Raw genomic sequence first — 17,338 nt, forward strand, 5'->3', positions numbered from 1 at the left:
TCCCTTTATAAATATACAGATGTAAATCAGGCAAACTCAAAAATCCCCAAATTAAATTTGACATTAAATTTGTTTCTAGTTGTTTAGTAACTTTTTTTAACCGATTACGAGCCAGGGTCTGCTTTTGAGCTCTTCATATATTTGTTGTATATATATATAAAAAACACAAAAATCTATATGTAATAAAAATATACATAATAAAAAATCTACCTGTATTAGTCTGGTTAGGAAACCCTGTATTAAGGATGAAGAAGATCACTGGTATGATAAATTATAAATTCTGAAATTGTTGATCATTTGAGGACTTTGGGAGTGATTTTAACAAATTTTCTCAGGAGTAAAAGACATGTTCTACACATAGTAGCTGACTGTGTTAATCTATTGTAAATATTGAACCTTTGGAAATTATAGGTGGAGATTTTTCTGTTTGCTTTAGTAATAACTTAAACACTGGTCCCTGATAAGTGCTGTACCAACAGACTGGATTCATTTTGGATCTCAGCAAGTGCTAAACAAAAGCACTAAATTGTGATGTAAAACAGTGAATACCAACGTTCACAGCAGGGCTTTCAAATGGCACAGCCCAGGCTCCTGAGTGCTGTGCTGAACCTGCTTTGCTCCCCCAGGCCCTGGGTAAAGGCTGCTCCAATCCTGCAGCCTGGGAGGCAGGGAATGGATGCTGTCCTGCAGACTGAAGCTGGCATAGCCAGGAGGCATCAAGCACTGACTGGGCACTGAGAATTCTCCTAACAGGAGTGGCCACCATCAGGACATGTCAGGTTAGGCAGCATGCCAGTCCTGTGCAGTATGGAGCAGATAGGTGGATGTGGCAGAAAGGCCACAAGAAATGATGGCCAGTAATTAAAAATCCGCCTCTCCCACACTCAGATCTTGCTCCCATGATCTGTAGTTGCTGCTGTCTCCCTGGTCTTGAGCCAGCAGGAGATGTGGAGGCTGGCTCTGTTTAATTTCTGCTTTGGAGATGGGAGAAGAAACAGAGCCTGTTTGTGTTCCTCTGTGCTCAGTGCAATGTGACCCAGGCAGCCTCTTCACTCTGCTTCCAGAGCACTTGCAGCCTGCCAGCTGCAGCAGGGTGTGTGTGCCCCTCACTGGGGGCGTGCCCACCCCCTACCTGGGCTCCATTCCCTGCCCAGCACATCACTTGGGGCATCTTCTGGGGTCATGAGGGTGAATGAGTTCAAAGAACACACCAAACAATGGTCTGCTCTCATCCACAGAGTTTGCCTTTGATTCATTCTGAAAATATATTTCAAAACTTTTGGACACTGCTGACATCAGTGGAGCTCTACAGAAACATCAGTCAGTTTCCTGCCCTCAGTGCCTTCTGCTCTTGCACAAGTTTGTCCATGGGCCTCTGTGGTCACCAGACACTCTGTGGTCTCACTCTGTCTGTCTGGCTGTGCCCCAGGGTTATGGACAGGGTGACACAGGGCAGGACATTCAGCAGGACTCAGGTTTGGGCACAGTCCCACTGCACTAAGCAAGGAGAGAAGAAGCATCATCCAGTGAGGACTATGGCAGACCTCCCCCCAGACCATCTCCTTTCCCTCAACCCCATGTGGGACAGAACTTTGGCAGAGGGACCAGTGCCTTCCTGATTGCCCCATCTCTGAAGATATGACTTTGCACAGCAACACCTCCCCACGTCAGGTGAATTCCCTGACTTTCCCTGTTTCTTACAAGCCAAGGGTCTCTTTTTTGCATGAGACCTATTAGGGATTCCAGCCTTTCCCCTGGAAGATGTCTCCTTAGAGCTGTCCTCACTCTGCCCCTCTCCAATGCCTTGCCCAGCTTTATCTCATAACCAGCTAGGGCCAGCCAGCATCTGGGTGTGCTGGTCTAAACAAGATAGAAATGCTGAACAGCTCTATTTCTTCACCTCTGTAATTTAGGAAAAGCAAAGCTGCACTTCATGACCACTCTTCAGCCTTTGATGTATTCTAATGTACCCTGTATCCTTGCAATTTTTCCCCCACATCATTATAGGATAATACTAAGTGTATGTTGACGTAAGAGCTTCCAAAGATGTTTGAAAGGCTTGTTTGTCCCTCTGTGAAGGGAAATCCTCCCCCTCCCTGACATATGCACTTATCACTCAAGAGATTTATTCTTCAAGCCAGCCACTTTCTGGCATTGTTCCTTTTTGTTTATTAACTATTCCAGACTTTCTGTTGAACAGGAGGTAGGAAAATTGGCAAAACACATGGAAAAGGCTTTCCTTGCGTGACAATAACACAAGACAAGGCAGGGCAAGAGAGACATTTAATTAATACTTTTAACAGTTGTTTATCGTAAATGAAGGGGTATAATTCATTTGCATGTACCAGTGCCTTTGGATGATGAATTAAGGGCAGAGTTTTGGCATTGTTTTTATACTGATGTGCCCTCCAGTCAGACTTAATGTGCATATGGATAAAGCTCACTAAACTCCATTAGAAGAAAGCTTTAAAAAAATTCTCCAAACTATCCCTAAATAAATTAGTATATATAATCATTTATGTGGTTTTCCAAAGACTCAGCTTTCCATCTTGCTTTCTAGAAAATTACTTTTTATGTTTTCCCTGTTTGATCTCTAAAGTGAAGCCCTTCACCTTTACTGAGATGAGAAGTGCTGTCAATAGGTACTTGGCTGTGGTCCTGCTCCATGCAGAAGCATTCAAGCAGCCCAGAGATTGGTTTGGCCCCTAGAAATTTTGCTATAATTAAATATTTGTGAACATTTATGTGACTCTTTGATCTGCCATAGATATATAAATGCCAGGAATATGGTCTGAAATCGGTCTGGATGAGCAGGCTAAGGCACATCTCCAATATACACGGTTTGTACTCCAAGAGATGAGTTGTACAATGCCAATCTGGATGTTGCTGATAAATCCAACCACCTGCTCTTTTACCTTGTGAAAGGAGGACCCTCTGGATAGATGCTAATTTTAGGAAGACATGGTAATTCTTGTCATGCAAAGTTCTTATGGTTTTTTCAAGATGCAGATCCCAGAACACATTTCAATGTGCTCAAGAGATCTGATCCAGCTTATGCCTTGCTCTGAGTCCTGTTGGGAATCACAGAGCAGAAATTGTCTGCAGCTGTCCCCACATCCTGGGGACACGTGGCCAGTTTTGCCTCCATAACGGGTAAAAGACTGAATTCTTTTTTCTCTTGCCGTATTTTTAGCATGTCCTTCCTTACACAGATGGAAAATCCAAGAATACCAGGAAAATCTCAACACATGTCAGTCTGAGTTTAAGAGCAGCCTCCATGGGAATGGGAGGTCCGGAGGGTGTATCACCAGCCCCACCACCCCACCCTGAGCAGTTGTAGTGGAACAGACTGAGTTGCTCGGGGCTGAACTGTCTTTCTTTCTCTCGAACTAGAAAAATTCTTTCTTCTCTGTGACAAAAAATTCTTTTGAACGAACCCTCCCCTCTTTTTTCTTTGTGGTTGTTACAAAGACAGTAACTGTTCTCACAAGCAGTCCCACAGTCATGGGTTTGGATGTACATAGTGGCTGCAAAAGGATTCGGAAGGAAAGGAAGCACAAGGACGACCTGCATTAGAAAATATTTCCATATTTGTGCAATAGGATTGGAAGAACGAGGCACCTCCATGCTTCACAACTGAAGGGTAAGTTGCTCATCTGCAAAATGTTCTCCCTTCCACTGACAGAAAGCTCTTGAGCTGTTGTACCTGAAATTTCCAGGGGATGTTACTGCATGTAACAGTGCTGGATTCAGCACTGCTGGCTTCTCCTTGCCCTGCTGCTCCGGGCAAGTAATAGGTGCTGTAAACCCTATGGATGCTTAAAAACTCCTCCAAGGCATTGTGTTGATCATTTTTCTTCCCAAGATTAATTTTAATCCCTATTGGTGTTGCAGTCCAGCTAAGAGTGTATCCCCACAGTGAAAATTAGGAGGCAGAAAGGATTATTGGCTGCAGGAAGAGGTGGCAAAAGCAAGCTTGGGCACAGAGAAACACCTGCAGTGCTGACTCACTGGGAGGTGTGAGGACTTTGGTCTGTGCCCTCTGACTGGGGCCACATTAACACAGCATACCCTGGAGTGCAGAGCCAGGGAGTGGGAGAGGGGTGCAGCATTTCAGTAGCTCCTGCTCAGCAAATCCCCCCTGAGGTGCACCTGGGACTGCAGGACTTGTCTTTGCCTAGAAGGGAACTCATCTGTGTCACCTTGGAGGATGAGGTATCACAATATGCTGTGGTCCATGGGTGCAGAGGCTGTCACCCATGACAAGTCTGTCACCCAGAGCATTTGGGTCTGGGACTGGGGTACTTGTGCCTGTTCCTGGTAAGCACTGAGAGAGAATGGAAAATAAAGGGAGTTGTGATGGTGACAAACAGGGACAAAAAAAGGTTGTGCTCTTCAGAAATTTAAAAACAGCTTGAAAAATTATGCTTATGGAGGAGGGAGGAGGAGGGGGGAGACATCTGTGCTTGTTTATTCATTCATGTTTCTGTTGGCCTTTATTATATTTAGATCATGCTAGATGATGACAGAAAATGATGCTAGAAGTATTTTGTGTTTAGTGATGATCTGGAGAGCAGGAATGCTCTGTGGCAGCCAGTGCAGCTCCTCCTGGCCCAGATTCCATGGCACACATTTGACACTGTTGATACAGCTCACAGTGCACTGTCATCTGATGGAGGTGTAAGCTCAAATCCTTTCTGCTCAGTTGTTTTCTTTATTTTCTGTAGCTAGCAGGCTGTTATCAGACAGGAGCAAAGGGAAATCAAACATCATTAAGCACTGCAAGACCTCTGCCCTTCTTGAGGGGACACAGTGGAGCTCCTAATTTCTTTGACAACTAAATAGACAAAATGTTCCTCATATTTCTAAACAGTCACTGCAATGAAAAAGGTTCCGTTCTGAAATAAAGGAATTAGTCTTAGAGCTGGTGTTTGAAAAACAATGGGGTGTGTATTTGATATTTTGAAAAACACCAAGCTGGGACATTGTTATAGCCATTTTGGGTGCCTTTATAGCTTATAGAGAGGCAGAAAACCAGAACCAGCATATTGCTTCTTAGAAAGCCTATCAAAGACATCAGGTGTACAATGTAATTTCTGTAAGCTGCTTTAATATAACTTTCTATAACAGTGGTGTTCAATGATCACTTTGTCTTAACCTGCTTTCCTTTTGCCCTGGTCTGATGGGAGAATTCATTGAATGAAGAGAGAGGAAGGAAACAAAGCTGGTGGTCCCAGCAGATCCTGTCTGTGCCAGCTATTGTGCTGTTAGATGGGAACTAGACAAATGGGTCTCTTCTCACAGGTGAAAATGTAATTTTCTTTTTGCTATGTCCTGATGAATTCTGTAGGTTTTTCCCCACAAAGAGCTCACTCTGGTGTTTGTGGTGAGAATTGATTGCACTGAGGATTCATCAGAAGCCTTAAATGCACATCTCCCAGCCTTTCTGGGATGAGAGCTGCCTCTGAAACACGCTTGGTGTCCTGTCATTCTGCAGGACCCATCCCCAGATAAAATATCAGTGTGTAGGACAGCTCTGGAGAGCTTTAATACTTTATCACATCCTCTCTTACCCTCTCAGAGTGTTTTTCATGGAGGGTCTCAGTGTTGTGGCCATAAGTCATTCACTGTGCCCAGCACATGCTACCAGAGCCTAGGTAGGATTACGTACACAGGGATATGTACCTTGGAATGCTGCCTGTGATCTGGTGTTACACAACAGCCCAAGCAGAGCTTTGGTTTCTCCTGCAACATCAGCAGAGGGGATGTGCCCTGGCCTAAAGCAGATGCCCTGGGGGGAGTGAATTAGTGGGCTATAGACTTTTGTCCATCCATTCAGCTCCAGTTCCCTTATCTCTCACGTTTGTCAGTCTACTGGCTTTTCCACTTCCTCTTAACTCTGTTCCTGGAAGAGGGTGGGGCAGGAAAGGAAATACTCCATTAAACCTGTCTCCACTGATTTCCATTTCCATAGCGCGTGTGATAACGGGCACCAGGCTGCTCTGAGTGTCAATACCACCGACTAAATCTTTGCTTTGTTCAGTTAGAACAAACACAGGCTGCCAGATACCATTGTAAACTGCCACATCAGCAAGGACTGAACCTGGCCAGGGGAACTTCTCACCAAGAAATAAGATTTTCTAGGTTCTGGAGAAGTCAGTATGTTGGATCGGATTCATTGGCTGGCTGCCGTGACAGTCCTGGGAGTCCTGGAGCAAGGTAGGGACCATTGGATGTGTGTGCTCAAGTACTGGCTGGATCAATCTACTGTAACTCCACTGATTTTCTTTTGCTTTTGTATTTAATGTCTCCTGTTGCACTGGCACTTCACTGCTTTTCAGGCAGGGAACTGATATCTTGTTTGGGTTCTGGAGAGCATTCAATCAAATGAGTGCAGAAGCCCTTTCTCTGAACTGACCTACCCCCTCCATTCAGAATCTTTTTGGTAGAACTTTCCCTCTGCAAACATGTAGAATTTACCTCTTTGGGCTTGCAGCAGCTCCTGAAGTGCATGTAGATGTGAGCATACAAAAAGCTCTGCTGCATGAAAAGGTGGAAGTATGGGCTGTGGTGGCCACATGGAACATCTCCCAGCCACGGGTCCACATTGCATGCCAATTTAATTCAGTATCTGGCTGGCTTATCTGTGGCATCAGTTCCATCCCTACACAGATATCAGAATTTAGAACAGGAAAAAATTAAAAGAATGAAAAAGCCTTGAAATTGTTGGTAATAAAGTGCATCTGAACTGTGTAATAATTTTACCATCTGCTGGTCATACAAGAAAGCAGATAACACTGGTAGTACATTACTTGCTTCACTATTGGTCTGGGTCATTCCTTTTCCTTGTCTAAAAGGTATCTGGGATTTTATTCTAACTTTCTCTGCTGTCTGGAGGTGTGGGGTTAGGAGGAGACTGCAGATCTTTTTCCTCAGCCTCTGGCCAGCTCCTGACTCCAGCATGCCCAGCCATAGGACTGACCATGCCCAGGACTGACCACTGCTACTTTTCTCTCTTTTGCTGCAGCCTACTTCTTCCTCCAGGTGATCTATGCTAGGAGATTGTTTGGCATTTCACCTCCAAAGATCTCAGGCCCTCCTGAATTTGAAAGGATCTTTCGAGCACAGTAAGAAACTCCTCTTACTTGATGTTTGTCAGATCTCACGTAATGGCACTGCCTTTCCCCTGCTTTGCTATTCTTTTCCTGGAACTGTAATTAAGCAATTACCTCCCTTACCAGGTTAAGCAATGTGTTGAAGAATCAGCATCAGAATTGGGTTGGCTCTTGAGTCCTAAACCAGCCACTGCTGATAGAAACCACACAGGAATCTCTGCTGTACAGTGAAGGGCTCATAAAGACATAACCCTTGGTGCCTGAGACTTAGATTGGTTTTATCCAAACCTCAGGCAGCTTCAGCCCTGCTCTGACACTCACCCACTGGGAAGGACAAGTTCCCAGAGAGATCTCAGCTGGTGCTGGGATGAGGATAACCCAGCATCTCTGCTGTGATTTCTGTGCTAGGGCTGCAGTGGGGAGGGAGGAGCTTTCATATTGTTGTAGCTGACCACTGGGAAAAAATCAACTGAGTAGCTTGAGTTGGATCCCCTCAGCCATCCCCTTCTTTGCTCCTTCACTAGCCTAGACTCAGCTTCATCCAGCATCTTTTGGTGCTACTGTGCCTTTGGGAGGAGAGGGCATGGCATACAAACAATCCCAAGAGTTATGTGCTCCCTCCAACTCCTGCACAAAGCCCAGGATGTTCTGGCCTTGTGTACTTGAGGGACAGACCTTCCCTACAGCCTGGAGCTTTGGGGCATGGACAGCAGGGTTTGAGCTGCAGCACTTGGGAAGCAGCAATGGGAAGGGTTCATGGAGCCTTTCTGTGCACAGTCTGACCTGGGAATCTTTTACTTTATTTCTTGTAACCTGGAGACCTTCTTTCCATTGTTTAATTTCTGTGAATAAAGCTGGGATGGGAACTGGAGTCTGGAGGCTTTTTATGACAACACTAGTCCTAAAAAGCAAAAGCCTCCAGTGTCTGGAAACTGCTAGGGGAAGCAAAAGAGGAAGAGCTTCCTTCCTTTCCCTAGTTTATGACCTTTCTCTTTCCTGCCAGGGTGAACTCCTCTGAGTATTTTCCCATCTTCCTGGCACTTCTGTGGCAGGCTGGACTCTTCTTCCATCAAGGTGAGAATATCCCAGTACCTGGCTTGCCACTGGATCTGTTCCCCTGTGTGGTGCCTCTGTCCTCAGGTCCCGCTCAACTTCTGAACAACAAATTAAGCAGTAATTTTGTCTCTGATGGGAGGGTACAGCCAGACGACACAGAGTCTCTATTCCTTCAATTTGGGCTAACTCCTTGGTTCCAAGTAGCTCTGAAAAGCCTTTGGAGATGTCACTGTGATCTCTCCTAAACACAGGTCTGGCTGCAGCCTTGGGTCTGCTCTATCTCTATGCCCGCTACTGCTACTTCATGGGATACAAGGCATCATCCTCAGAAAGGTAAAGACACTCACACACACTCTTGCACACTCTTACACACTCACACACACAGCAGCCCTCAGGGGACTGCACAGTAACCCCTGGGGGGTTGTTTTCGGAAACATAATGTTCTTTGGGAAAGCTCAAGACTCTTGGGGTCTCTGGGGCTCCTGCATGACTCAGCCTTGTGTCTGAGGCATAATGTGAACATGGACTCAGGGCTGGGGCAGCAGCACAGATACTGAGCAAGGCTGGGGCTGCCCCAAGCCCTTTTGGGTGTGTGTGTTTGCTCCCTTGAGGAGGAAGCTGGGCTTGGGACCCCATGCAGGGGCCAGGGGACAGCCAGGGGCTGCCTTTCCACCCACCTCTGCAGGGAGGAAGGGGCCGTTCCCAGGCGGGAAGCTCGGTGTCAGCAGCTGCCTCTCTCCCACCAGACTTGCCCCGATATACTTCAGCGCTGGAGTTCTCTGGATTCTCATTGCAGTGTCAGCCCTGGGCATCCTGCATTTCTTCCTCTCTCACTATGTGGGGCTGAACGTCCTCCAGCTTCTCACAGCATGACCCACTCCTCTGTGCTTCAGCACTGTACCCACATTTCTCCTCACAGAGAAAAGCAAGGCACGACTTCTCAAGAATATTTCTGGTTTTCACATTCTCTGAGCCTCAGAGAAAGGAAAAACAATTCTTATCTCATTTGCTGTGCCTGTGTTTGTGCAAAAGTAGAATGCAATATGGAGACTGATTACCCAAAGTGATGGTGTTTTGCTTCCTTGGCCTATCAGGGCCAAGTGTGTGTGTGTGTGTTGGGACTGTCAGCTGACAGTCATGAGATGCTGCAATTGTGTGCAGTTGAGTGCTTGGCAGATTCAGTTTAGATGTAATGTAACATAGTGTAATATAGTATAATAAAGTAATTAATTAGCCTTCTGATAAGATGGAGTCCTCCTCATCATTCCTCCCTTCATCGGGGCTTTCTCTGTGAATACTATACACCACTGTCCTCATCTTCAAGTCCTGCTCCCTCCAGTCTGCCTTAACACACTGGATACAGCTCTACAGCCCTCAATGAGAAATCCACCCTCACCCGAGCTTTTAACACCTCCTTCCTCACTGTCCAGCACTGGCAGGAGCTGCTGAGCTGTTTAGAAGATGTTTTTCCCCCATGGCATTTGGTGTGCCAAGTGCTCCACATCTGGTGGCTCCATCCTGTCTGATGCGGAAACAACAACCCCAAACAAGGACATATAAAAGAAACTCTTCTCAGTCTGAGTTTCCCAGTGAGCTGCCAAAGGGAAGTGCCACATGTTCCCCATTATCCAGTGGCTCTGCCCTCAGCCCAGGCACAGAACACAGATTCATGCCAGTTTTCCAAGGCCCACACCTAAGAAAGGCATTTGTTTGGAACCAGATGTGGGCTGAGACATAACAAAAGAGGTGAGGGATAAACTGGAGTAGCCACCCACATGTTGTGCAAAAGTCTGTTGATGCCCTCATGCAGGTTACCAGCCACTGCTGTAAGTCAGACTGAGCAAACTCATCACCACTGCTGCGTGTGCCACTTTGAACTCAGCCCGGTGACAACAGGCACAAATAAAAGGTCACTGAACTTGCTGTGCTGGGTGTCTCTTTGTGAGTCTGCAGCTAGCACAGAACAGAAACATGAGTGTGTGAGTGCAAGGTGGCTGCCTTTGTTTCCCTGACATGCAATCCAACAAAGCCTGCAACCCTGTGTGCCATGGGAGGAGAGCTCTGAGGAGGGAGAAGCTGAATTTTGGAGATGTTGACCTCATGGATAGGGTACTGAGCCACTCAGCACAAAAAGTGGTTTACCCAGCGCTCAGGTCCCTCCTGCATCAGAAGGAGCTGGATTTTCATGAGTCCAGTATGCACAGTACAGATGCTTTTTGCCACAGTGCCTTCATGTTGTGCCACAGGAAATGCCAGCAGTGCTCCGTGTGTCTTCATGGGGGAATTCACAGCAAACCCAGAGAGTGAAAATAATTGCATGAGCATGATGCCAGTCCAACCACATTGTAAAGCCCACTGCTCTCCCCTCCTTTTCCCAGCAGTAGGCATATCTGGACTGTAAGAACAAAAGAGAGGGGCTTTTTGGAGGAAATGATTAATTTATCACATTGTTTCTTTTCCTTCCATGCATTTTAAATTGGCTTCTTCAACAAAGCATCGAGTTGATTTCCCTTTCAAGCTCTCCTGCCTTGGAGTCATGCTGCTGCATTGAAACTGGCAAATGCTGCAGGGTAAGGCTTAAAGCCAAACAAAAGTAACTGTACAACACTTGTCTCTGCAAAGTTTTCAGTGTAGCAGGGCCCCATCCTCACCAAAATCCTCAGGTGTCACAGCAAGATAAACAATAACTTTTTCTCCTGGCATCTTTGGTGACACATTTCAGAAAAGTCTGAGCATAGTTTAACCCTGGTTGTGCCTTAGCATGGTCAGGGAGGAACAGATTTCACAGTGAAATTTCACTTGGCCTTTGCATTAACAGGTCCTACCATCTCCTGAAGATGTTCCCCAGTCCTCACCCTTTTACCAGTATAACCAGTCACCTCCCAGAGAGTTAATGCAGAAGGACCAGCCCCAGCTGCTGGTACAGGTCCTGACTCCAAATCAAAACTCTGCTTTCTGGGGTTAGTCAAAGCGGGTGCTCCTTGGTTCTGCAGACACAATCTCTGTCTTTTATCCTACATCCAGGTTTCTAAACCCACTGTATCAACCTGCACTGCCCACCTCAGCCCCGCCTGTGTCCTCTCTGTGTTTGACAGGGCCGCAGGATGACTCAGAGGAGGGAAATTAATGATTCAGCAGTGAGATTGTAGCTGGCTTCTCCCCTTGGATGCACAGAAGACCATTAAAAATCCTGGCACGGTGCAGTCAGGCTCTGGCCTTGGTGGCTGCCAGTCCTGTCACCAGATATGTGGCAGAACTGCCACCAGTTCTGCCACAGAATATCTGACGGGCACATCATCAGTCCTTCAAACCACTGCCAGAGGGGCCATTTCAGGTGCCCTGAGCAGAAGGGAAGATGCTCCCCTCCACCAGGGCTGCTGTCATTGCTCTGCTGCTTCATCAGTCAAAGAAAACCACTTTACACTGATCGATGGTTCAAACAGTCAATGATTTTGGGATTTACTCAATTCATGATGCTGCTGCCCAGCACGCTGTGATGGTGCTGTACGGCACCAATGTGCCCGCCTGATCCTGCTGCAGAAGTGCTGAGGACCCGCTGGGCTGGCACAGGGTGTGCTGGGGGGCTGCACCTCCACCCCGGGTCACCGTGCATCCCTCAGGTGTGAAACCCACCCCGTGAGCCCCAGATTAAAGGTGATCCAGCCGCCAGCGGCATTGCTGCTATCCCGTGGGCTCCGGTGCAGCGCTGAGAGGGAGGGAGGGTCCCACCGCTGCCCCCGCCATGGGGGCCAGGCCCAGGCCGTCAGCCCCGCTCCCGTCGGGACTCGTGTCCCCGTTCCTCCCGGGGTTTGTGCCCGCTCCGGCCGCCCCGGCCCCGCCGCTTCTCCCCGGCGTCGGGAGAGGGCGCTGGCGGCCCGCGGCTGAGCGAGGGCGGGCCCGGGGGCAGCGGGGCCCGGGGGTGTCCGAGGGCAGCGACCACCGAGGGCCCCGGGCCCGCCGCCTGTGCCCCTGCCCCGCTGGCTGCACCCCGAGAGGTGCCCGGGGCGGCGCTCACCGAGCAGCCGGCACAGCCACGGCCTCTGACACTCATCCACGGATCTGCCTGCTTCCAATTTGATCCGTGCTGGGCCAGGCTCTGGCTTTAAGGTATTGGGTAGGGCAGTCCTGGAGCCTCGCAGGAATCTCCTGAGGACGCTCACGACAGACATAAAGCAAAGCGCTCTGGGGAGTCCAGAGCTCCTTCCTGCTTCCTCCCCTTACGGCTACCAGTTTATTGCCAGTAGCGGGGAGAAAAAGCGGTTGGCGTGCGGTGTTTGGAAGCAAATCCGCTCTGATAGTGTCACAGGCTCCCCGGATAAGCAGGCAGCAGGATGGGGGGCCAGCAGAGAGCAAAGGAAACCCGCAGAACCAGCGAGAACTATTTTATCACAAGAGGTACAGAGGCTGAACTTGTAAACAAGGCTGTGTTCCCGGCGGGGCGGGTTACACGCCTGTGACGGTGGAAGTGCAGAGCCCTGCCCCGCACACAGCCGCTGCCACCCGCCGCAGGCGCCGCCGGGATGCAGGAGCTGCCACCGCCGCGTTCCCAGGATCCCAGCCAGGTTCCTGGAAGGCTTTGGGATCAAGGTGCAGAAGTTTGTAGCTTATTATCTTGAAAACTTCAAGGACACCCACGTGTACTTCCCTATCCGTGACGTGCTGGCCCGTGCCGGATACGGTCTGGTGCGGGCAGCGTGGGCTTTACAAGCGGCCACCAGACCGAAATATTGTGTTCTGTCATGAGGAAGAACAGCACCGGTGCCCCCAAGCCCACGGAAGAGCACCCCAGTCGCTCCAGGGTGGAACGGATGGAGAACAGCCTTGAATTTCCCCGGAAAGCAGGGCTGCTAACTTTCTTTGGGAAGCTGTTTGGGAGGGAAACTCCCTTGGGGCCAGGAAAGGAGGGTGCAGCTGGTGGCCCCGGCTTTGTGGCACTGGCATGTCAAGCAGGTTTCCATAGCACCAGCATCCATAACACGGGGCCGAGGGGAGGGAGAGAAGTAGGTCAGACAGGGCTAACAATACCCAGACGTGTCTATCTGTGGCTCAGCCTGACCCAGGAAAGGGGTGAAACGGAGAAGAATGGGACAGGGAAAGAAAAAAATTAGAAAGAAAAAAGTATCCACAGTCTGAGCAATGCATTTCTTGCCTTCAGAAAAATAAGGACCTTTTAAAGCCACCTTTGTGTATCAGCGCTGAGCAACCGAGACTAGCACCCACCTCCTGCCCATCTGACAACAGGCTACAAGGGAATTCAAATGCTAATTTGAAGCCAGACTTCTCAATGGGCCTTTCTTTCTGCAGCAGCACCAGGATCAGAGCTCTGGGGAGGCAGCCGGCAGGAGCTGTGAGGATGCAGTCGCCAGAGCAGGACTGTAGGACGCCTCCCTTTCCTCTCACCGTTCCTCACCGTCACTTTGTTACCCCTTGTCTTAGTTTTACTTGTTTACATGCAAATGACTTCAATGGCAAGGAAAAAGAAAGGCGGGCACATGGAGTTGTGTGAGTGAAATGCCCCCGCTAGTGACCCATTTTATGTGCTGGGTCTGCAGAGGCCTGGCTGTCGTGTTCACAGCATTTTGGGGGTTGCCTGCTTTGCAGTACAGTCATTTTGAGCTATGTGTCCATCAATGCCAAAAGTAGGAAGAACAGTATGGGCAGTGAGATCCAGAGCTCTCTTGATCTGAGCAAACACATGGACACACAGATCTGCTGGGCGTGTAACAGAGCAAGGGCAGGGGAAGGAGTGCTTTGCTCAGGGGGAATTGGAGAGTGTGGGTGCAAGAGGCTGAGATGGGCTGGGGTGAAGAGCGTGACTGTGGCTGGCCTGTGTCATACCTGCGGCTGGAGAACACCGTGCTTGGCTTGAACATCACCCCCACACCATCAGGGTGTAGATGCAGCAGTGGATGCAGGCACAGGGTGTTTCAGACAGGCCAGTGAGAGCAGGCTCCTCACCTGCAGGCAAGTCTTCCCTTACAGTAACCACAGGCCACGACCCAGTGCAGTAAAAACTGTTCCTGCACTTGATAGTGCAGTAAAGTCTAAGCAAAACCAAAGATATCTGCAACTCTGTCTGTTAGCAGGTTGGGAGGCCAGGAAAATCCACACTCTAAAGTTACAATTTGCCTCATTCTCATCAGTTTTCTACCTCCCAGCAATTACCACTTGTAAGAGAGCTCCCAGAATTCACCTTTCCCCAGGTAAGGGCAGAGCCACAGTATATATAAGATGGACAGGGCTTAACATGGCCCTTTGTGAATGCCCTCCCTGCAAAGGAAAACTGCTGGGGAACCTTATGGAAGAGTATGCCCAGCTCCAGCCCCCAGCAATGGATGCTATGCCAGATTCTGTGTTCAGGGACTAAAGGTAAAAGTTATGTGGGAAGAGCCAAAGGGTCAGCACTCAGGAGGACTCACAGAGCATTTCTGGAGTGAGAGAATGAAAGAAGAACTGTGCCTGAGCACGTGTATCAGCTGTGTTGCTTTGATGTGGCGCTGGTTGACAAGAGAAAGGTGAGTGAACCCAAATTACTAAGGCAACATTGCCTGCCAGGGCTAAAAGTCAGAGATCATCATTCCAGTGAGGTCAAAGCAGTGAGCTGCTGTGGTCTCTGCTTCTGAGCATGCAATGGGTGAGTGGCTAAAATAGGCTCCATTTCATGAATGCAGTTGGCCAGGATAACAAGAGCTCAGGACTTTGTCTGCCCTGATAGAGTACCACAGCACACTCTCCCAACCTTGGACTGAGTCACCCTTCTGTCCAGTATCTACGGCTTTACAGCTCGTTCCCCATTTGGGAGGGTGTGAAGAAGTGCAGACCTTGGAGCTACGTGAATGGCCACTTCCCACCTCTCTCCCGGCAGCACTCGGATGAAGTGCCAAGGTGCTGCGAATGTTCTGCCTGAGTGAAGAAACCTTTCCCGGGAGCAGCCTGATGAGCTCAGCACGGCGCTGCTCGGCCAGATGGCTCCTGGACCAGAGCTGACTCATGCCCACAGAGCTCAGGCAGCAGGACTGGCAGAGAGCTGCAGCACGCTGTGGGAGACACCTCACCCCGGCTGGCCCTGCCCTCACAGGGGGGCAGCTCCAGAGGTAAATCCAGGTGCTCTGCCCACTGCTATCATTCTAATGCTGCAAAACTGAAACGGTGACAGGCCTGGGTTCCACTGACAAACAGAGAAGAACCAGGCTGGTGAACTTTTCTGAGCCCTAAAAGGGTGCAGACATTGAGGGAGCAGAACTCTTCACTGTCACAGTGGCAAAGGATGGTGAGCACAAGCTGTGGAGAAGCTGATGGCACAAAAGGGAAGGGTGACAGCTTCTAAAAGTGCAGCAGAGGCCTCAGAGAGAACAAGGGACTTGGGTATCTGCTTTCCACTAAAACAGTGTTTATAAACCTCCTCAACTGTTTTCCAGTTTGGCTTCTTAGTGAATTACAGCTTAGGAAAGCTGGGAAACATGAGCAACATCCAGTCCATGCTGCAGACCACCATTTTCAGAGAAATTAATAAACGTAAAAAACAAAGGTGAAAAGGAAGAAAGGTGAATTGAAGCCAAAAATCCTCTTAAATTGTCCAAATCAGATGTGGGAGGGAGACTGCACTGGCAAAGCTGTGAACTGGCAGCATTAGTGGGTGTTGAACAAGGCCACGTTATCTAATATGGCAGAATACACATCATGCATTTTTAATAGCATTGTTTCACTTCTGTTTATCACAGTGTCACAGCTCGAGGCTGTTTCAAAAGGCATGGGGAATACAGAAAGATTATGATTGGATGGTAGGGCTTTTGACTGGAGGTCACACACACAGAGAAACATACAAAGCACCAGTAGTATAAGACTTCCATGTATTCCCTGTTTTCAGAGTCCACATGAAAAACAAGTCAGCTGCAGCAGTGTTTACTGAGAGTTAATCAGGTTTGTAGATTAATCATAAGATCCTGAATTACAGGTGCTTATATACAAACATGAGGAACATGCAATGCACGTAGCTGAGACATGAAAAATGGACTCTGTGATGGCAGCAGCAGAAGAAATGGGTAACAGCTAAGGAGGAAAGGGAAGGCATATACAGTGATGATGGACTGAGCTCTCTCATCTCTTCAGAGCAGGTATTTAAGTTCTGGTCAATTCTCCCTGTAATGGCAAATGCTGATCCATGAAAGAATTGTTAGCAATTTTTTTTTTGCATTGCAACAATATCTCCAAAATCTACTCAGAAGTGAGCATCTGCTTTACTCTCAGACACACAAAATGTCTCCATATGCTTGGATGACTACAGAACCCTCAAACAAGAGCTGCAGATTTTCTTCATTATTTTCTTGCCCTGGAAAGAAGTGCAAGCAGGATCACAAAGAGAGACTGGTATCAAACAGAAAATTCTTGTGCAGGTAACAAGTTTCAAGAGCTGTACTTCGGTCCAGCTTAACACTCCACATGTGTACTCAGTTTTATGTATCTCTCTGCAGACTGGACTGGGGCTCCTCTCCATGAACCTGTAGGGAATTTGGGATGTTGCATAGGGGCTGTGACTATCTGGCAGATTTCTACTCTGGAGCCCACCTTAATGCCTCAGGTTTTAGCTTTTATATTTTTCAGATTCTGTACTGCTTTACTGTGTAGTTCTGAGCTTCATATTAGGGGATGTGAGCTCTCTTTGCAGAGTAGGGAGACAAAACAATTCCTTCTCTAGCTGGGGACCAAGGACAAATGATCAAAATCTCAGGCCCAAAGAGCATAAACAACAGTCCACTGAAGAGAGAAAAACAAGAAGGGTGGGACTTCATAAGCTAAAGATATAATTGGACAATTAATTCCAATATGGTAATGGACCAGAACTTATAAAAGTGTGAGACTCCATGACTGGTCATCCATTTTGTGACCCTTCTGGGATCATCTTGGTTGGGCTCTTGTACTGCCCAAGCTGCATCCATTGAGGCCTTCTAATAAACACCCACTTTATTCTTTAACTCTCTCTAGTCTCTGTTCTAGGTCAGCCTTCACAAGGCATCAACCTCTTTGCCCATTTCCTACCCAATGCACCACAACACCCAACAGGCTGAGCTCAGCCCTCACTGCCCCAGCTGACTCAAATGGGGCAAAACCTTCTGGGAATGCAAATGGGAAAATGAGAGCAGCTCCCCTCCCCTGCTGTCTGGGCCTTT

The 17,338-nt window shown here is 48.3% G+C and overlaps 1 protein-coding gene across 1 annotated transcript; it reads left to right on the forward strand.

Moving 5' to 3' along the window:
• The first annotated feature begins 3,489 nt into the window (after positions 1-3,489).
• On the forward strand, positions 3,490-9,415 carry LOC135453702 (leukotriene C4 synthase-like). Its single transcript, XM_064724999.1, has 6 exons — positions 3,490-3,643; positions 6,044-6,219; positions 7,028-7,127; positions 8,119-8,189; positions 8,423-8,504; positions 8,918-9,415. The coding sequence occupies exons 2-6, from the start codon at positions 6,162-6,164 to the stop codon at positions 9,042-9,044; spliced, it is 438 nt and encodes a 145-aa protein (XP_064581069.1). The 5' UTR covers positions 3,490-3,643; positions 6,044-6,161; the 3' UTR covers positions 9,045-9,415.
• The last annotated feature ends 7,923 nt before the right edge of the window (positions 9,416-17,338 follow it).

This window comes from Zonotrichia leucophrys, chromosome 13, assembly GCF_028769735.1.
Source record: "Zonotrichia leucophrys gambelii isolate GWCS_2022_RI chromosome 13, RI_Zleu_2.0, whole genome shotgun sequence".
Lineage (NCBI taxonomy): Eukaryota > Metazoa > Chordata > Aves > Passeriformes > Passerellidae > Zonotrichia > Zonotrichia leucophrys.

Bases quoted from the DNA above. Each gene is read 5' to 3' on its own strand.
- LOC135453702 (XM_064724999.1), top strand. From the start codon at position 6,162: ATGTTGGATCGGATTCATTGGCTGGCTGCCGTGACAGTCCTGGGAGTC. The intron at 7,128-8,118 runs GTAAGAAACTCC...CTTTCCTGCCAG, and splicing joins GAAAGGATCTTTCGAGCACA to GGTGAACTCCTCTGAGTATT. The intron at 8,190-8,422 runs GTGAGAATATCC...TCCTAAACACAG, and splicing joins TGGACTCTTCTTCCATCAAG to GTCTGGCTGCAGCCTTGGGT.